We start from the raw sequence: 21,312 nt of genomic DNA, 5'->3' as shown, positions 1-21,312 counted from the left end.
TCTGATGAAGAAGAATAATATTCCACTTATTACACAACATTACATATTAGAAGCATTTCAGACTTTTACAGAGGCATTTCCAAGAGTTTGTATTATTACAGTAAAATTTCTTTAGTCCGACATCTGAAAAATCCAGAAAACCTGATAATCCGGCACTTGTTTCTAAAACTGAATGTCCGTAATGTGGATCTTCTCAAAGGTGATAGCGGCTGATTTTATATTGGTCTTTCTTTAACCCTTACAAGTGAGTTTTATATACAGTTCTATTGCCATAATCGGGCACCTATCAGATATCATTAGTGCCGGATTAAAGGAATTTTACATTATTATTATTATTAATACACCAATTTTGTATCACAATGAAAAAAAGGATAATAAGCCCAACAGACCATGAAGAAATAACTGCGGCTGGTGAGCTGTACGTGCAGAGTTCTCAAAAAAGACTGATCACTAGATAGTACAGCACGGGTGATAGGTGATAGTTCCTCGCGCGGCCCGACTAGTAAAGGATAAAGTGCTGCGATAACTGTGAGGTTCACCCCGGGGGCAGAGATTGCCATCAGTCTCATTACCTTCCCAAGGAATCCGGGCACACGTGTTCTGATGCTGTGTAGGACAGACATGAGTGAGTAGCAGCTGACGGGAAACTTCAGACCTGGTGTATAGCAAAATACTACAACCTACTCCACCACATCAACATATGTCTCACAGGAACAATCCGTAAAGGGGGCTAGGTCACCAACAGTGTAAATTATAACCTCCCCAGTATTGAAATAGAAACCCCACCATATATTTGAAACAAAAAGAAAGAAAGGAGTCGTATACTATTTTGGTTTTAAATGCCACAGGCATAGAAAAGTACAAACTTTATTGGAAAACACAGGAAAACACATAGATACCAAGAAATAAGCTCTAAAAGAAGGCTAAATAGCCATGTCTAAAGTAGCTAACAAATGGCAGTGTTCTATGTCGACAAGGGATATGCAGAGCTACATCACACAGTAGATCGTAACAGACAGATAAAGCCATCCACGCGAAACGCGCGTCGGGGTTTCTCTTCACCTTGGAGCCACTGGACTTTTGGAGCGACATGGGCTAGTTACTCACTCATTTTTTCATAAACCTATATCACAGTTATATTATGGGACCTTCATTTCCCCCTGAGGTTTAGAGGCGTCAAGTATGATTGCTGGCGCCCTATTGACGGGAGTGCTAGAGTACTATATAGCAGTGTTAGAGTATGTACCGTAATAATATCTGTGGAGGAGAAGGTAAATTGTAACACTGCTATATAGTACTCTAGCACTCCCGTCAATAGGGCGCCAGCAATCATACTTGACGCCTCTAAACCTCAGGGGGAAATGAAGGTCCCATAATATAACTGTGATATAGGTTTATGAAAAAATGAGTGAGTAACTAACCCATGTCGCTCCAAAAGTCCAGTGGCTCCAAGGTGAAGAGAAACCCCGACGCGCGTTTCGCGTGGATGGCTTTATCTGTCTGTTACGATCTACTGTGTGATGTAGCTCTGCATATCCCTTGTCGACATAGAACACTGCCATTTGTTAGCTACTTTAGACATGGCTATTTAGCCTTCTTTTAGAGCTTATTTTTTGGTATCTATGTGTTTTCCTGTCCTATGTGCAGCTCATCTACAGTTGTCCGATTTGAATTCTCGATTTTAACATTTTATTTTGTATTGTCCAATAAAGTTTGTACTTTTTCTATGCCTGTGGCAATTAAAACCAAAATAGTATACGACTCCTTTCTTTCTTTTTGTTTCAAACCTCCACCAGCGTAGCTAGCACAAGACAGGACTTAGGGGATCGTTAAGGCCCCGGTTTACAGCACGTTTATGGCCTACGTTTAGCGTATATGCCAGGAAAAGCTCCCGACGTATATGTTAAACAGCGGCTGTGACGGATAACTACACTATTCCATACAACGGGATGCCACAAGGAAACGTATATCGTGTGGTTTACGTTTTTTTAAATATAGGTGCCTATGGGTGACGGATTAATCCACTAATCAAAAAGAGGGGCGAACGTTTTCCTGCACATTATGTCAAGAGGACTTAGTGCTCATGTACACGGGTTGTTTTCTTCAGTGTTCTATTGTTTTTGGGTTTTTTAACCATATATTTCTATGAGGCTATGCACACTTCCGTTTTTTTTTTGGGAGAATCTGTGTGTCCATTCTGCAAATTCTAGAACAGGTCCTATTCTTGTCCTTATTTGCGGTCCGTCTCACCCATTCTAATGTACGGGTTGACAAAAAACAGACCGCACACAGAAGCCACTAGGATCCGTGTTTTGCGGTCCGCAAAATGGAAATGGTTGTGTGTATGAATGATGCCTTCCATGTCTGTTACGTCTGCACAGAAAACGATATGTTTATCCGCTACCCCAAACTTAAAGGGTTTGTGTGATCATCTTTGTTAACCCCTTAAGGAAGCGGCAAATGTAGAAATTTTTTCATCCTTGCTTTCCTAGAGCTATAACTTTTTATTTGTCCATCAACGTAGCCGTATGAGGGCTTGTTATTTATCGAACGAGTTATATTTTTCAGTGGTACCGGTTTTGGGTACCTATAACTTATTGGTTAACTTTTATTAAAATTTTTGGTGAGGGGAGAGGGGGTGAAAACAGAAATTCTGCCATTGGTTGGACACCACTACCAGATATGTACAGGTTTTTTTTATATATATTTTACTACTTTTGCACAATTGAAGCATATTTCATTGAAAAAAATGTTTTGCATCGCCACTTTCCGAGAGCCATAGCTTTTTTATTTTTCCGTCAATGTAGCGTTATAAAGGCTGTTTTTCTTTTTTTGCAAGAGTAGTTCTATTTTACCATTTTTGGCGACACATAACTCATTGATTTAGGTTTTATAAATTTTTTTAGGGAGTCTAATGGGAAAAAATGCCATTGTATTTAAAGATGGTTTTGTTTTGATTTCCGTAATTTTTATTAATTTTAGTCCCACTAGGGACTTGACTGTGTTTATATCAACCCATCGGCACTGTGGTGGGGGTGCCATGACAACCCTACGGGGTGAGCTCTTTTTAACCGCTTAGATGCCGCAATCCCTATTGACCCCGACATCTGAGGAGTTAACGGCCGGGATCAGAGATAACTCTGATACCAGCTGTTAACTCCTCAGATGCCGCGGTTAATAGTGATTGTTACAGCAGAATGTTCGCGGTTTGTTACAACCGGAACCCGCTGGTGATGGTGCGGGAACAGCTTCTGTGCCTGCAACATTACCCTGACATAATATTACTTCAATGAGCGTTAACCGCTTCCCGCTCATTATTTAATAGTACTTCATGGGTCATAAAGGGGGGGGGGGGGGTAAAGGAACACTCAAGGAAAAACTGGTACACTGTGTTATGCCTAGTGTAGCGCTTGGGGGGGGTCAGTGCATGACAGAACAAAAATTTAAAGGACACCAAAGATAGAAGTCATGCACCATCCCTTCGGGCCATAAACTACAAATACACATTCCTGGACGTCGGCCGCATTTCCTGGACCGAACAGTGTGGCTCCTAGCCTCATAGTTATCTATGATGCTGGGTGTCACTGCCTCGCTGGGGGACAACTGTCCCATACTGTAATCATGTTTTCAGTACGGGACAGTTGTCCCGCCTCCGAGGCAGTGACACCCAGCATCATAGATAACTATGACACTAGCATGCAGTGTGTTCGGTCCGGGAAAAGCGGCCGACATACGGACTGTATATCACGGACCAAACACGCTCGTATGTGAGGCTCCCTGAAACTGCTTGTCCCAACTGGACATCAGTTTATAATCTCTACAAGGGAACATGAATGTCATAGAGCGGGATCCAATGTTCCAGAGTAAACTACTGAATCGTGTAATGTCTGAATTGTGGGTAAATTAAACTTTATGTAGGAGAACCCCTTTGCTCCGTGGTCCCCAGATCACAGGTGGGTGACCACTAGCAGCACATTTTAGTCTATGGCCTCATGATTAGTAGTGATGTCGCTGCAGTCTTGGGATGGAAAATGTTCTAGAGCTTTAGCTTTAGGCCCAGTTCACAGAGTTTTTTGACGCGGAAAGCGACGGAATCGGTGCCAAAAAACATCCGAAACCGCCCCCCATTGACTTCAAAGGGGTTGCTCTTTATTGCCGCAGTTCCGCCTCTGACCTCCCCATTGAAATCAATAGGAGGCAGAGAAAGCGTTTTTCAAATCGTTTTTTGCCCGCGGCACTCAACGCAGCAAAGAACGCAGCAAAACCAAGGCAAGAAAGTTCAGACAGGTCAAAATCTGCCTCAAAATTACCGAAGGCAGATTTTTTCTGCCTGCAAATTCCTCCGTGTGAACAGGGCCTTGTTTATTTTGGTGACACTAGGTAGGGAGCCTGTGACTTCTATGCAAAACCCAAATACAGTGATTTGCATTATAAAAAATGCTGCCTGAGATCCTAATGAACCAATGGAACATGTTTTCTAGATAAATACAAAGACCATGTCGCAGTGCGTGGAATATTATTACACTTGGAAGAAGATTCTGCACATGGGCCGCAGACACAGAACGCGTCTCATTGAACAACATGAGGATGATACAGTGAGTATATAGTCTGCTTATGTGCTATTACATAGTGCTAGTGGTGCAGCACGAATCCAGATCACTGCTACATCTTTAAACCACCAGAAATAGGACATGGTGCTATCTGATCCAAAGCGCAGCGTGGCCTAAAAAACCAGCTTAAAAAAAAAAACATACGGGGAGACTTACTAAAGGTGGGTATCCCATAAAGAGCGCCAATAATAACAAGTCGATTGGCGCTCATTTAAAGGCCCATTACATGGATCAATGTAAGCTATATGGAGGCGAACGATCGTTAATACATCTCCATTACACAGGGAGATCTGCTGCCGACAACAAAGAATTTCAAGATGATCGTAAATCTGCCGATGAAAGGGTGTTTGCTCGTTCGTCGGCTGATCGCTGCGCTTTTTACACAGGTCAATGATGGGGAATGGGCGTTCTTGTTCCCAATCTTTGGCCTGCGTAAATGGGCCTTTAAAAAATTAAATACATGGTGTGTTTCAGGTGCTGAGACCCCCAGGGATCGCTGGAATGTAGGAGCAGAAGTGCTGAGGGATGTGCCCCTTTGGGATTGATCATCTTTCTTCAGCTTGTAGAGTCTATAGCCTGTACAGCCGTATAAAGCCTCATGCACACAGCCTTATTATAACTTCATTTTATATAGAGCTGTAATAGGGCTTCCATTGTAGTGCTACCTCTGTATGCCTTGAATTTTTTACGGAGGCATACAGAGGTTCCAAAAAAATTGTAGCATGCATTATCGGATGACTTGTGTATGGAGCATTGCTTCTAGGTAAGGATAGCTGCGTACTTACCGAGCCTATCCGGCAGCCACCGGTCACTATACCGCCCTGTACTAAGGGGCCGTCCATGCACTGCCATATAGGCTCCGTGCACATGGCTCTGCTGTGTTCATGAGGCTTAAAGCTGATTAGAGGGACATCGCTCATCTCCGCACTTCTGCCCCTTCATTCCAGCGATCAGTGGCGGGTTCCGTACCCGGAACTCTTATCAATCAAAAATTCTAACATGACACCTCAAAAGTTTTTGGAAACAATAGTGTCACTTAAAACCACCTACAACGTTTTGATAAATCTCCTCCGAAGTGTGAACAGGACTATTCACAAATATGTAACATCTAGGCCCCCCCGGAGATTACTGCAGTGCCAAAAGTACAGCAAAATCGATGTTGGATTTGACTTCCACACATATACAAGACGCGTCTTCTTCTCTTTCTTTCCATCAGAGAGATTGCATTGATCGTTGTAATTTATTTCTTAGACGAGTGTTGATGATGTGGAGGAGGATGAAGGTGGTGAACACAGAAAGTATGAAGTAGACTATGAACCAGTGCAGAAAACCCCAGACCTACTACATCCAGCAGAGGGCGACCATTCTGTCCCTGCAAACCCCGGCCCTCCAGCTGGAACCTTTGTGTGTGAAATGGGAAACTGTGGAGCTGTAAGTGCACGGAGCTACTTCCTATCATCTCAGTCACACCGGTCATTAGTGAACATTGGGAGATATAGTTTAGTGATGTGTTAGCACCTCCTGGAAATGGGGTTTCATCATGGCACCTTTATTTGAACATTTCATGCTAATCGTGAGTACAGTTATGAGTTCTGCAGCTAATAATGCTACATTCTCTTCCGTGGTTTGCAGATATTCTGCTCCAGACAGGCTTTGAATGGCCATGCCCGTATTCACGGAGGAACGACTACCCCCGCCAAGCTGTTTACAGCTACTAGTACAGGAAGATCCAAGTCGGGAGCGCAGAGCGAATACGGTTCAGTGAAGAGCTCCCCAGCGCACAGCACCACCAGCGGAGAGACCGATGCTACATCAGTATTCCCATGTAAACTCTGTGGCAAGTAAGTAGCTACTTTGCAGTTATTCTCTCTACGAATATATGTGAGGTCTCTAGAGTAAGGGTCTATTCACACTGTCCAGTCCAATCACATTTTTGCTGCGATGTTCGCAAAATTTTGACGCAAAACTCAGAGGTTCTGCAAAAACTGCAATTTGACCGCACCTTGTGAATAGACCCTCAATGGCTGAAGCTATCCGCCAATCTCAGGGCTGAATCCATGGGGTAAAACCCTTGTTCTGGTGGAGCCAAAAGGCTTTTGACATACGCAAATACAACCTGAATTACAGAATAAAAAATATATATATATTATACCACCTACCCATAGAGTTGCTGAAAGTAGACACCTCTTGCGTTGTGAAAATAGCACCCATATTTTAGTAATGGCAATTGTTTAAAGTTGTGATGTATTAAATACGTCCTTGTCAGTGAAAGGGTTAAGGCACCGACTGCTCCTCTGGAAGCCTCTGTCTGTTTGAAACCAAACGTTTCCTCCAATCCTCCCCTCTCAGGACACAACATACAACGTTCCTGTTAATTTCCCCCTCTACTATCACTCCTTGCGCAGTCTTCTCATTCTTAAGTCTAGTTATAAGGAATTAAAACAAGTCTGTGCAGCATAGAGAGGCAGTGCATTGTATAGCAGAGTACATTTCCTGTGACTATTTCTATTAAAATAACTACATGTATCCTAATAGTGGTCACCTGGATAGGAAGTCAAGTGGTTTGTTGGCATCCTATGGTATCACCATATAGAAAATACACTGACATGGAGATGCAAAAAGAGAGATAAACATAACAATAGTAGATTCTGTTCTGTGCCATTAAACGGGTTGTACAGGCAAGGGCTGTCTTTCATACTGATGACCTATCCCCAAAATAGGTCAGCACTATATGATCAGTGGGGGGTCCAACACCCGAACCCCACACTGTCAGCTGCCTCCGGGTGCCGGAAGTTATGCAGTGGTCGGTGCCGGAAGCAGATGACTCCGGTCACAGGATAGCGGTTGTATTGCGACTCTGCTCCTATTAAAGTGAATAGGAGCAGAGCTGCAGTAACCCAGCATGGCCGCTCTACATTGTACCGAGACATCTGTTTCCAACACCGACCTCTGTATAGCTTCCGGCGCCCGGGGGCAACTGGAACAGCTGATCGGTGTGGGGTCCGGGTGTTGGATCCCCACTGATCATGTACTGATGACCTATCCTGTGGATAGGTCATCAGTATGAAAAACTGCCCCATGTCTGGACAATCCCTTTTAAGGAATGTGTATGTAGTAACTGTAGTGGCCATTAGAGTATGAGGAGGTTGCCTTCTGAGACTCAAGACAGATGGACCACTGAAGATTACGAGCTCCATTTCCATGAACAATGATGAGCAATAACACGAACAACACTATAGACAGCCTTACCCAGTCCAAAATGGCTGATAACAGGTAGCAATAGATTGTACTTGACTGCACAGCAAATCCAGACAAGTTAGTCTTTGTTTAATGTCCCTTTAAGTTTCTTCAGCTCATTCAATTGGCCACGTCTGCTTTCTGTGGACACAAAAATACAAGGCAGCCGCACATAAGCTGTGTACACAGCGCAGACCTGGCTAATCAATCCTGCAGGGATCAGAAATAAACAAAGCCGGGATGTCGTACATCCATGGCATTAGTTTCCCAACTACACGTGCTCAGTCCTTTTAGCCCTATTTGTAAAACGTTCTATAATTCATCTAACATTGTGTACGATTATATGTTACCGGCAGATGTTACAGAAAAAAACATGTCAGCTGTTCTGTAATGTAGCCTGTAGGTGTCACTGTTGCTAATGCATTTTATGATGGGGCCATTTTTTTGCAAATTTTTAAAGGGTAATTCCAATATAAAAAAAATATGTTTTTATATGGAAAACAAATCCGCTTATTCCCATGGCCTTACATCCTGCTGCAGTTTTTTTTACTCCTACTACCTACATCCTCTATACTCCGAATTAAACCATGTTCTAGTTAGGCCACAGGGAAGCGTGTCATATGACTGATGACAACTGCAAGCACGCTTTTTACACACATATCATTGGTCAGAATGATTGTACTTGATTATTTTAGTCAAAAGATTTGATTTGTGGACAACCAATACCATTTGTACATAACACCATATCTACCATCTATGCCCTTAGGGTCTTCTACAAGATCAAGAGTCGTAACGCACACATGAAGACTCACCGGCAGCAGGAGGAGCAGCAGAGGCAGAAGGCACAGAAGGCTGCGGTGGCAGCGGAGATGGCAGATACTATTGCGAGGACTATAGTAAGGACTACTCTGCCCGCAGACAACATCATGTCATTCGATCCCTTCAGCCTGATTAAAACCTTGGAAGAAGACTTTGACGACGACGTGGCCCAGGATTTAGAAGATGTCCTGGAGGAGACAGAGGTCATGCACTCCGACCTAATCTTGGATGATGAAGATGCAGATCTGCTACAGGATGGAGACTTGTAGCATGGCATAGTGACCGGCCGCCAACATGAAATCCTGGTTTACTGAACAGAATATACAAGTGGAATTCTAGTTGTACGTTCATCTTGTCAGTCGGTGGCCTGTCGTCAGTATGACCTGTAGCCACCAACCTCCTGAAATTATAATAATATTTTTTTCAGATTACTTAAAGGGGTTTGTCCAGGATTAGGACAAATTATCCTTTTTTTTTTTTTTTTTCAGAAACAGCGCCACATCTGTTCGTGGGCTGTGTTTGGTATTGCAGCTCAGCCCCATTTACTTAAATGGTAATGAGCTGCAATACCAGACACAAGCCACGGGCAAGTATAGTGTTAATTCTGGGAGAGGGATCAGATTTTTCCTAAACCTGGACATCCCCTTTAATGGAATAGTAACCATCGGGGTGTGGGCAGTGTGACCATCCTCCCCCAACATGGCTTCCTCTATGGTGTGTAGGGGACAGGCACTTGTCTCACAAACGGTTTAGTGAAGACGACCGGACAACCCGTCTCGTAAACATTAAATTCCCATAAATACGTGAGCGCTCAGGCGCGTGATTCTAGTAATGGAGCAAGAAATCTGATCTAGGGAAACTGAAGACGCTCATAGACATAGGTTTTAGTAGATCTTGCCGAATCCACCAACAATCCAGTGTCTATGGGAAGTAACCCATCCCCCATGGCTGCACTTTTACTGTCCGTAGTTCCTATAATTTGTATGAAGATAGACAGCCCCTATAGAATAATCTTGCCTGTGTTTGGAGGACTCGGCCATTTTAGTCGTTGGCCAATGTGTTTTAGAACAAGCATTGTTTATAATCTATAGGATGGTGGATTCCGCAGGGCTTTTCTCTTGATCTGTGGTCTATATGGGCTGATGTGTATATATGGCGGCTCATCTACTCCACAGTTGACTGAGCAGAGATGGTGCTTGTGTTTCCCCAGCCCCTTGACTCCTTTTAAGCAGAATCTTCCTTACCCCGGGCGCAGAAGACCATAAAGTGGCCACATTTTACGGCTGAAACCATGGAAACCTATGGTGGTCTAAATTAATTTCGGAAAAACTACAGGGGTGTGGGTGCTGCAGCGTAATACAGACACTAAAATGCGTCCGCCTTACGTCTGCCTCATTCTAGGGTCCTAGAAACGTGACACACTATTTTCTAGCCCTTTGGGCCCATAGTCATATTCAGTTGTGGTTATAAGAATAACACAGGATTTCTGGCACTGGGTCAGGTACGCTCTTTTTTTGGTGGGGGGGCCTAGAGGACGTTATTCTTAAAGGCCTCCATAGTGAAAGTAATTGAGTGTGGTCTCCTTGGTAAGTCTTGGCACTTTAGTGAAAAATAAATAATCTCCCCATGACAACACTTCCTGTCGTTTGCTCTGCTGGTTAATTTTGTGGATTCAAATCACCATCTACATAGATGTTCACATATACGCACACAAGACTGCCTCCGTACAAGCCGTTTAAGATGTCGACATTGATGTCAATGATGATTTTGATCCCCACAATGTCCCTGTGACAAGGCTTAAAGTGTTGTCATGTGGGCTGGAACTGCAGGTAATGAGTATCATGTAGTGTTTTCCTATTACCACATTTTCCAGATATTCTAGGTATGAACCAAAGGGAATGACGGAATTACATGTTTACTTATGTGCTTTAACATGAGATTTTTCTATAAGCTGTTATATGGGCAAATTATTACTGACGATACATGACTACTACTCTCCTTCCAGTCAGCCTTATTTGATGATGGGGGTTGTAGCACTTGGGATCATAGAGATGTCTAATGTAAATGTAGCACAGCATGGTTGTCTGTTGGTTTCAGTAGGAGCCCCAGTTTAGGTAGCTCCCCCTGCTGTTGGGAGGACTCCGGCAGTAAGAACCCCAGCAATCTGCTACTGGATCCATAATGTGATGCACACATGTTAAAACCAGAGGACGACTTTAATGACATTCAGGGAGTAAATCATCTCCGTTTTGATCTTCGGGCTCTCACCGCAGTTCCCTGACATTTAGCGCCATTTTATCTTACAATTGGTAGTAACACAATGGTCTCCATGGAGTCTTTTGGTTTTGTTCTTCGGCATTGACACAAATGTTATGATGTTCTTAATGAGTTTGGGAAATATGTGATTTTATTTTAATTAATGTGTTTTAATAAGATTTTTTTTAAATCAGACAGGTCTATTAAAGTTTCTCTAAAGTGCTTAGGTGTCTCTGAGACTAAATGTATAACAGGATTTAACACATGTATACATCCTGGGCTCAGCATGCGCAGAGAGGAAAAATGGAGCAGTTGCCACAGTAGCCAATCAGATCACTGCCTTTATTCTATAGCCTGCGCAGAAAAAAATGTAAGCTGGAATCCTATTTATTGCTGAGGGTAATTGTATCTTTCTGAATCCAGATCAGTGATCTCCAACCTGTGGCTCCCCAGCTGTTGCAAAACGACAAATTCCAGCATGCTCTGGGAGTTGGCATGCTTGGAGTTGTAGTTCTGCACAGCTGGAGAGATGCAGGTTGGAGATCACTGATCTAGAGGTGACCAGAGTCGTTGTCATGTTGACAACAGATGAATACAGCTAGAGTAAATTGAGTGGATGGGGTTAAAGCTACTTCAATATTCTGGGCCCCAGACTCAAAAAAGTAACCCCCCCCCCCCCAATAGACTTTCAGATATAAAATGCTGCTCAAAAAATGTCTACCTGAAATCTACAAGATCCACTTAAAGGAGAACTAGCAGACGTATAAAAACCCAATAGTGTACATAGAAAATGCAAGGAAAGGTTTTCTAATAATTTACAGATTATCTTTTTTTTCTAAGCCAATGAACTGGGTTAATAAGGCCTCATGCACACGCCATAGGGGTTTTTACTGTCCACAATTATGGATCCTATGGCTACGGATACACATACAGAAGCGCCCTTACACTTCTATGGGCGAGTCCGTTCTGCAATTGCGGACAAGAATGGGACATGTTCTATATTTTGCGGATAATTTCTACGGCCCGGACACATCAGTAAATATACGGAAAAGTGTGCGTGACCAATAGAAATGAATGGGTCCCCAATTTTATCTGTAACTATGGATTTTCCGTAATGCAGATGGAATGCGTAATACAGATGAAAACTACGGTCGTGTACATGGGGCCTAAGCTGAACAAAGCCAGAGCACAGACAGGAAGTTGTGTCATAGGGACATAGTAAATCAGCTGCTGTATGTATTTTCATGCACTGGTAAAGATGTAAACTATTAAAAATGTAAATACACTTAAGGACTTTTGATATGTTACCTCTGATAGTTCTCCTTAAGAGGGATTTTTTAGAGAACCGGAGTTACTGTGGCCACTTTTGTCAGGCTCTTGACCAATAAGCATCTCAGGATTGCTGCTAGCATTATTGACCTACCTGGGGGCTTGGTGGTCACACTATATTGGGCCCCCTGTACATGGAATATTAGGAGCGGTGGAACATCAACCTTTGCAACCCATAATGATTTGAGCTGGAGATCCCGTCAGACACTGTATATACTGTATACCCATGTCCGATTTAGAGAATGTTACCAATATATTTTATGACACGTTGAAACAGTTTTATTAGAGTATTTAACGGCTAGACTTTTCAGTACGGAGATGTAAATATTTTTTAGGCCTTTGACTGTAAATTGTATAAAGCAGAGCTGATAGCCATGTGTACAGTTCTCTAATGGGCTGACTGCTTTCCCTTATTATAAACCTGTGCCTTTCTATCGCTGCTGCCGATGTCGGATGATTTGTGAATTACAAATATAAAACAGTTATTGTTTTTTACTATACTTTTAAAGTTGAATTTCTGCCCACATCCACTGTATGACTTGGAGAACTGTACTTTGTACAATCCGTTGCCTTATTACCGTTCTTGACCACAAGAGGGCAGTATTTGTATGTTGGGTTTGTACTTATTTTCACAATAAAATTGAGTTTTATTGAGTTTGTGTTTGTTTTCTTTGTGTAATAGGAAGGAAATATTTTGCCTCAGTGTCTGCGTAAATTTTTTCTTGAATAATGGAGCCGTAAAACGCCCGAATTACGTCTGAAAACACTGCGTGTGAACATACCCGAACGATTACAAAAATGGTGACAAAAACAATTCCTGTAAGTGCACCATTAGGAGGCTTTCACGCAAATGTTATGCGGGTGCATTTTTGCACGCATATTACGGACGCAGCACCTTTAGGCCTCATGCACACGACCATAGCCATGTGCACGGCTGTGATTTTCGGGTCGGCCGGCCACGGAGTAACACAAGCAAGCCGCCCGCAAATCGCGGGCCGTGCACATGGCCGCGTGCATTATTTCCTATGAGCCTGGACCGCAGAACACGGCCGTAATAAGACATGTCCGTACTCTCTGCGGTCCAGCCTCCTGGGCCATGCACGGACCATGGAAACCACAGTCGTGTGCATGGGCCCATAGGAATGAATGGGGCCGCAATTCTCCCGTGGATTTTTGGGGAATTGTGGCCGGAAAAGCACGTTCGTGTGCATGGGGCCTTATGGTCCTCGAACCATTCATTAAAACTGGAGTTAGAGCACCTTAGAAGCATTTAGTGCTCTTACTGGTTCTGATGATCTGGGTGCTGCGTCCGTAATATATGCGCAAAATAGAACCCGCATCACATTTGTGTGAAAGCGCCAACCCATAATTAAGAGCTGGGTCTTGCTGAATTTCTTCCACGCCAGCTGATCAGGGGCAGACAGACCATATGTGCAACTTGTTTAGCTGCACAGTAGCCCGCTAGGTAAGGGGGAGGCACTGGCTTCCGACCATCTCAAATACTGTTTTTGCATAGGGGCCGTCTATTGTCTGTTAGCGCCTGGTGCTGGTGGTTTATATGAATACACCTCTTTGGTCCTAAGTGTGAGTGACCCTGCTAGCTCTCAAGAACCACTGCGTGTTCTGTGCAAATTGCAGGTGTCTCTTGGCCTGTGAGATGGAGAGGCGCCACGTGAACCGCATCCACGGAACCTTCATTGTATCTACATCATGTGGTACCAATCATGCCAGGAGGCCCTCATTATTACAGTGCATGCTGGCCACGGGAGTTGGGCCCGCTGTTCAGTGGACGCAGCTTGTCTGAGGGGGACCTGAAATGTGAGCAGTCAAAACTGGACAATCGTTTTCACTTGGTGCCATTTTAAAGGGGAAGACGATCTCTCCTAGACTAAGGCCCCATGCGCATCGCGTTTGTGCGATCTGCCGAGCGTATACGGTTTGTTTATAAAAACGTGGACCAGTTTGCGCCTGTTTTATATAGCGTGTACGTTTAGTGTATACTTGTACGTCAGTATACAGTTCTGTCTGTTTTTTTTACCTAATGCCATACTTTTTTCTTTTTTTTTTTTTTTATGGTGAACACTGATGGAAAAAAAACAACTGTATGTAAACGGATACAAACCTGTAGCGTTACGTTTGCGTACGTCGTCTATTGAGATCAATGCAAAAAAAACACGTTACGTTTACCCTTTTTTTTGCTGTACAGTATAGCGCAGCAGACTACGCTTTTCAGTACTTTCAAAAAACAGTATCCCAATGTAAACCGTGACGAACACAGACCAAACGGATACTATTTTGGTCTAGGTTTGACCCATTAGGCTATGTTTAGGCCGAGCTTTACGTTTCAATACTTTTTTAGTGTTTACAAACATATACGCCCGGCGGATAGCACAAACGCGATGTGAATGGGGCCTTATTCACACGAGCGTTGAATACATCCGTGTGATGGATGTTAAAACAACGGCCGTCACAGCGACCTATGCAATTCAATGAGGCCATTCAGACATGCAGTGTTTTTCATACAGCGTGTTTCCGTTGTGTGAAACTCACTTTTTGCGGATCGCGCACCCATTGAAGTCAATGGGTGCGTGAAAATTACAGACAGCGCATGGACGCATATCCATGTGCTGTCCGTGATTCACTCACCAGTTCCTTGAAATGTAGAGAGAAAAAAAAAAGAAATGTGCACCAACACTGACATCAACTACTGATGGCACCCGGAACGCACACTGATGGCACCCGGAACGCACACTGATGGCACCCGGAACTGCAACGTATGAAAAACGTGTCCGTTTATTGCGGACGCAAAATTGAAACACTCGTGTGAATCTAGCTTAAGACTTCGATTTTGTAGAGCTAGGGGCAATAGCGGGGAATTTGAAATCACAGGTTTTAGGGCATGTTCACACGTGGCAGAATTCTGCAGACACTGTCCGCACCAATGCCGCACATATGCCTTTGCCTAAAATGCTGCAGATCACATCCTGCTCTCTTTTAAAACATTCCATCCCAGTCTGGGTATAGACCTCAACACACATAGGTCCAGCCAGAATGATGAAATATCCTGTTCCTGAAAGCAATCCGCAACGCAACACACATAACATCTGCGGATTTCATTGCGTAATTTTTCAACTCCATTGAAGTCAATGGAGAAATTACACCACAAGTCCGCAACAGCCAGTGTATGCTGCGGACACCAAATTCAGCACCGCAGCCTATGGTCCGCAGCTGAGTTTTTCGCAACGTCTGCACGAAGATAACTAAAAAGGTGTGGAGACCAATGGACAGACTGTCCGCAGCGGATTTCCACCAAGTGTGAACATGCCCTAATGGAATTTTTTCCCACTTTTAATCACAAGATTATATCCGGGTCCAGGATGGTCATCAGTGTAAGGCTGGATTCACACGAGCATGTTCGGTCCGTAAAGGACGGAACATATTTCGGCCGCAAGTCCCGGACCGAACACAGTGCAGGGAGCCGGGCTCCTAGCATCATAGTTATGTACGACACTAGGAGTCCCTGCCTCTCCGTGGAACTACTGTCCCGTACTGAAAACATGATTACAGTACGGGACAGTTGTCCCGCAGAGAGGCAGGGACTCCTAGCATCGTACATAACTATGATACTAGGAGCCCGGCTCCCTGCACTGTGTTCGGTTCGGGACTTGCGGCCGAAATACGTTCCGTCCTTTACGGACCGAACATGCTCGTGTGAATCCAGCCTTACGGACCCTTCACACGGTCTGTTGAAACAACGGCCGTGTAAACGGCCACGTTGAATTCTATAAGTCTGTGTGATGGCCGTTGTTTCAACGTGTGAATTCAGCCTTACAGGACGTCTCTGCGTTCCAGGTACATGGATAAAAGGGGGGTCTCCTGACAAGAACCCCTGTCCATATGCCATATTATGGTTTTTGCATGTCATAGAGTAATTCCGCCGCTCTGGACCCCCTCTCTGACATGCATATACACTAATGGAGCATATGGACAGGGGTTGTCGGGAGACCACCGTGATAATGGAACAGAAGGGCGGCTTTAATTGACGACTACTAAGAGGGGGGCTTCCATTGGTCTATCACCCCAGGCCCTCTCACCTCTTTTGACATGTTTATTTTAATAAATAATTGTATTCCTCATGAAATAACAATAATTCTGCATTGTGTCGTTCCTCTGTTATTCCTCTTAAAAATGTATGAATAAATTGACAACTGGGTGTTACCAGTTGGGGGTGTGTACCTACACACTGACACCGTCCAATCAGTGCTGACTGAGACTGCAGGAACACGCCCCTTAGAGAAAGGCAATGGTAACACCCAGTTGACAATTTATTAATACATTTCTAGGAGGAATAACAGAGGAAAAGCACAATGTAGAGTTCTAAGAAAATATGTTCCAGAAGCGCGAGTCCTATTCTTAGTAACTGAACCGCCGAGCATGCACTAGCGTTTCTACACGCCAAATATCAGATTGGGCGGTAAATAAGAATTGCATTTTCATGCACCAGCATTGTAGCTGCTCACTGCAGTAATTATTGGACACTACTTACAAATTAAATATAACTAAGAAGTTAGAGTAATAAAAAATGGCCGCTCACAATTTCCGGCCATTATGCCTCTCTGGTATCTGACGTACAGAATAGACGCTACACTTCCTTCTTCCGTTTTCAACTCTATGATTGTCAGTTACGTCAAGAAGATGCGCCGGAAGTGACGACATCGCTGCGTGTCAAAAGAACATGAGCGCCTGTAGAGGATTTGCCCTTCTGTCCCGCAATGTGTGGGCAGCGGCCCGTTGTCAGGTAATTATGGTAACCCCTTTATCCATTGAGGTGACAGCGGGATAGTCGAGGCGGCCGTTGCTGTCCCGTGTCACTAGCCAGAAGTGTGGAACTACAAGTCTCATCATGTCTTTTGCAGCTTGAAATATTTACTCTACAGCGAGGATTGAGCGTCAGTTCGTACGTGTCACTCGTCCTAAAGTGTCATTATTGTCTTTTGTATTTTACTGCTTAGAACAGCTGCTGTGTTGAGAATATATCAAAACTTGTTCAAAGGATAAGTGGAATAGTTGACCATAGCAACCAATCAGATATCACCTTTTATTTTGCAGAGGTCCTTTGGAAAATAAAAGCAGAAACCTGATTGGTTGCCATGGTTTACTACTATATTTTTCCTTTGCACCAGACTTGATAAATTTCCCCAATAGGGCTAGTGTGATGGAGGACCCAGTATATAAAATAGTATTACAGAACTGTTGTCTTATAGCAACAGCGCCACTCTTGTCCATGGGCTGTGTCTGGTATTGCAGCTCAGCCCCATTCACTTTATTAAAGCAGAACTGCAATACCAGCCACAGCCCATGGCCAAGAGTGGCACCGTTTCAAGAAGAGAGCAGTCATGTTTTTGATATCTTATATAAACTTGACAATAAGGGTGTTCACCATGACCAGCAGAATGAAGGCTCGGCGGTTGCAGGACATAGTAACGCTCTCCTATAATTAGTACTGCAGAAAGCTGTATACTGGATCCTGCCATCATCTGCAATATGTAGTTGCTCCTATCCGGTATGCTACCTGTGGATGACATAGGCTAGAGGGGGAGACGCTGAGAATCCGGAATATAGTTTTCTATGATAATTCAGTATTCTCATGTAACAAGCTGTGTAAATGCTGCCAGGAATCCTAGAGAGAGCTTATTAGTCTCCCCCCTCCCCACCCCTCCCCTCTTCGCTTCCAGTAGTCATATCTACACTAGATTTATTTATTGATGGTGCTGTCTTATAGTCTAAACCTTTTATGTCTGAGTTCAAAGGGCGTCAACCAAGGAGCGTTGAACTCCTGAGTTGCTTCCTGCATCCTTATTATCAGAAAACACTTTTTTTTCTTCTGCTTTTGTATTAGGTGCTCAGAACAAGGCAGTTTCCCCCGTGTGCCTGTGGCATTACGCAGACGTACAGACATGTAACGTAAGTACAATAGTGAGGTCACTGTGAACTGGAATCTTCCTGTAAGTAATTGAACTTTTTATAGGAGCATGAGATTGTATTTACTGTCTTAAAGGCAATGCTCATCATCGCAACCAATGTTATTTCTCCAGTGCATCTAAAAAGAAAAAACTTTGCAAATGGTCTTAATTTAACATTTCCTATTGTTTTGTGTCTTCTGCTCCTATGCAGGTCTATGTCTCCTTGGTAACAAACTGAAAACAAACCCTGTGTAGTCTGATCCTGCAGTCCTATTTCCATCCATTTGTCTTCTTCTTAGACATATGGGAGGGAGTGCGGGTGATGCATGGACTTTTGTACATCTTATTGCTCCACTTACTAAACAGAGAGGATATGTACTCTCTGGTTGTCACATTAAGGCCCCATGCACACGACCGTGTTCGGTCCGTGATATACGGTCTGCATGTCGGTCGCATTTCTCGGACTGAACACAGTGCAGGGAGCCGGGCTCCTAGCATCATATGACTGTTATGTACGATGCTAGAAGTCCCTGCCTCGCTGCGGAACTACTGTCCTGTGCTGTAAACATGTTTTTAGTATGGGACAGTAGTTCCGTAGCAAGGCAGGGACTCCTAGCATCGTACATAACCATGACGCTAGGAGCCCGGCTCCCTGCACTGTGTTCGGCCTGGGAAATGCAACCGACATGCGGACCGTATATCACGGACATACCATTTTCTTTTTTAAACTAACGTTAAATGTGGATCCAGAGAAAGGAAAGACTTTTACCTCTCCTCTCTATTGTATCCACTAATGTGTTTGGCCCTAAAAAAAACCTGTATATATGATTCCAGATTGAGGGGGTCTTTCTTTGTTTTTCTACTAGAGGGGTATGAAGATGAGGTGTTACACGTCTAGTCACACCATTTGTCGAGAAAATATAAAGAAAAGCAATTATTTAAAATATTTATGTAAAATCGTCAGTGATTAGTTTCTGTTATTTTAGAAACACCAGCAATGCTGTAGCTACAGAGACATCAGGAACACCTGCAAATGACATACAGTCGAGTGTGCAGAAGCTGGTAAGTTCCAGAATGTTTATCACAAAGGTGATAATATGTATAAAGCCTGCCATAGCGTATGTGATCAGTGTGTGATCCACAGGATCCATGAACAGAGTGAAGGGGCTGGTGCACCACAGTAACGGACACCGCCATCTATATGTCCAAGTGGTTGTCTGGTACTACAAGCCAGCTTCATTCAGGTGGTCGGAGCTGCAGAACCAGACAGCTTGGCTTCTTTCTGCTGACCAGTGGCGGGTCTGACTCACATTGATGACCATGTCAGTGGGGCCTATAGCAGCACCTAGTTGTTTTATACATGTGAAGTGGAAACTACATTTTCAATGTACACTAAAACTAGAGGATGGGGATGAATCTCATGGATTCTTGATTTGGAATTGCACTGTTTATCATGTGTGAGGGGATAAATAATCAAGAGGAAACCACAGAACTTGTTTTGAAGTCATTTATTTTCATTCATTCATACAGATCAGCACTACTGATGAACCAGACGTCCTATACAAGAAAATAGAAGTGTTGGCAAAGGGCCACGACAAGACTGTGCTGGATAGTTATGAATACTTCACCGTCCTGGCAGCGAAGGAGCTCGGTCTCTCTGTGCTGGTGTAAGTATGGGGGCACGTGCTGGGATAATTCACGTTCTACATATTAATTGCATTTCTAGAAACTTACAATCCTTAATGACACTTCTTCTGCTTTCAGTTAATGCTCCAAGATATTGAGTTGATATGGTTTTCCTTTTATTTAGGCACGAGCCAAAGCGGAAGATTGAACGGTTTACCCTCTTAAAGTCCATACACATTTACAAGAAGCACAGAGTACAGTATGAGATGAGGACACATTACAGATGCTTTAAGGTAAGACTGTACAATAACAGAGCCCTGGATATGGGTCGCTAGAAATGGGGGTGTTTATATACAGAAGTTCCTGTCTTAATCATCTTATCCAGTGTATTGACTAGTATAATACGTCTTTTTTTGGACATTAGTTTTCTAAACCTTTCCCCCTTCTCTACTTCAGTTAAAACACTTGACAGGGAGCACAGCGGACGTGTACTTAGAATATATCCAGCGCAACGTCCCTGAAGGGGTGGCCTTAGAGATCACAAAGGTAAACTATAAAACAGAACCTGGAGTTATCTGGATGGATTTGTCGGTCTGCTTAGATCAAGTGGCACATGAGGCTTTATTATCCGATCTCCTCCTGTGCTTGTTAGAAGATTAACTGGATTATGTTATTCTATTTTCAGACCAAACTTGAGAAGTTACCAGAACATCTAAAACAGCCCATATGGGACACTTTGGACCGCGAAGAACAGAAAGAACTTTTGTAAATGTTGCCTTTGTGAGGCTGTAGTCAAACTGTTAAAATGTTTGTTAGCTGCAATGTCTTTTGCTTAAAGTATTAATCTCTATAATAGAATCCTTGCCACGCAAGGGGCCTGTAGCGGTTGCTAAAAATAAAGCTTGCCCAGCCTGGGCACATGCAGGCCAATCCTGGCATCGTATCTTATTAATAAATACGTTTGGGAGAGGTCTGCCTAGGAAAGCTCAAGCAAGTGTTTCCTAGTCCCTTCCAGAATTATGTGCAGCAGGAGAATGAGGGCATACACTGGCCATTTGCAAAATACATCATTTGGTATAGCTAATATTACACATACAAATCTCAATAGGAAATGGCCAGATGCCACAGTACCATTGATAGATACCTCTGCGTTGCAGGAACATGGCTGCACATAAACTTGCAGTGTGGCTTCTTATGTTCCAGGTAAGCAGCGCCAATGATTTTCTGTGAAAACAGTATAATCTGCTGTCACTTAGGCTCTTAAAATACATTTGTTGCAACCAGGAGGGATTTTTACTGCGAGAAAAATGAATACTTACATCAAGGTGCGTAAAGGGACTGCTAATCCCTCTGTTCCCCTCTTCTTGGAACGCACACAAAGGACAGGTACCATCATTATCACTTCGGATACTGCTTACCTGTGTTATTTTCTCCAGCGTCGGCTGCTTTTTCACTCTGCTCCATTAGAGTAC

At 43.5% G+C, this 21,312-nt stretch overlaps 2 protein-coding genes and 1 long non-coding RNA gene across 8 annotated transcripts in view; 2 read left to right on the top strand and 1 right to left on the bottom strand.

Annotated features, from left to right (window-relative positions):
- TRERF1 (transcriptional regulating factor 1) overlaps positions 1-9,211 on the top strand; it is a 151,718-nt gene extending 142,507 nt beyond the window's left edge. For 5 of the 6 annotated variants that reach the window (XM_075863266.1, XM_075863261.1, XM_075863263.1 and 2 more), the window contains 4 exons: positions 4,482-4,595; positions 5,862-6,041; positions 6,243-6,451; positions 8,614-9,211. In XM_075863266.1, coding sequence (XP_075719381.1) covers positions 4,482-4,595; positions 5,862-6,041; positions 6,243-6,451; positions 8,614-8,935 — 825 coding nt within the window. In that variant the 3' untranslated portion in view covers positions 8,936-9,211. The remainder of the gene's footprint in view (positions 1-4,481; positions 4,596-5,861; positions 6,042-6,242; positions 6,452-8,613) is intronic. The other variant, XM_075863265.1, reaches the window with a different exon arrangement.
- On the bottom strand, positions 7,670-16,872 carry LOC142760217 (uncharacterized). Its single transcript, XR_012883265.1, has 3 exons — positions 16,798-16,872; positions 8,660-9,066; positions 7,670-7,988 (listed from the first exon to the last, which is right to left on the bottom strand). It is a non-coding gene; the product is annotated as an uncharacterized LOC142760217 (long non-coding RNA).
- A 57-nt stretch (positions 16,873-16,929) lies between these two features.
- On the top strand, positions 16,930-20,770 carry MRPS10 (mitochondrial ribosomal protein S10). Its single transcript, XM_075863268.1, has 7 exons — positions 16,930-17,049; positions 18,151-18,215; positions 19,201-19,276; positions 19,745-19,881; positions 20,025-20,133; positions 20,297-20,386; positions 20,526-20,770. Exons 1-7 carry the CDS (start codon positions 16,987-16,989, stop codon positions 20,607-20,609), a joined length of 624 nt encoding a protein of 207 aa, XP_075719383.1. The 5' UTR covers positions 16,930-16,986; the 3' UTR covers positions 20,610-20,770.
- The last annotated feature ends 542 nt before the right edge of the window (positions 20,771-21,312 follow it).

Source organism: Rhinoderma darwinii, chromosome 4 (genome assembly GCF_050947455.1).
Source record: "Rhinoderma darwinii isolate aRhiDar2 chromosome 4, aRhiDar2.hap1, whole genome shotgun sequence".
Lineage (NCBI taxonomy): Eukaryota > Metazoa > Chordata > Amphibia > Anura > Rhinodermatidae > Rhinoderma > Rhinoderma darwinii.
This window is presented reverse-complemented; position numbering and strand designations above follow the sequence as displayed.

What these genes read in the sequence shown, in the direction of transcription:
- MRPS10 (XM_075863268.1), top strand. Translation starts at nt 16,987, where the DNA reads ATGAGCGCCTGTAGAGGATTTGCCCTTCTGTCCCGCAATGTGTGGGCA. An exon ending in CTCGGTCTCTCTGTGCTGGT is followed by an intron (nt 19,882 to 20,024) that starts GTAAGTATGGGG and finishes CCTTTTATTTAG; the next exon opens with GCACGAGCCAAAGCGGAAGA. An exon ending in TGGCCTTAGAGATCACAAAG is followed by an intron (nt 20,387 to 20,525) that starts GTAAACTATAAA and finishes TTCTATTTTCAG; the next exon opens with ACCAAACTTGAGAAGTTACC.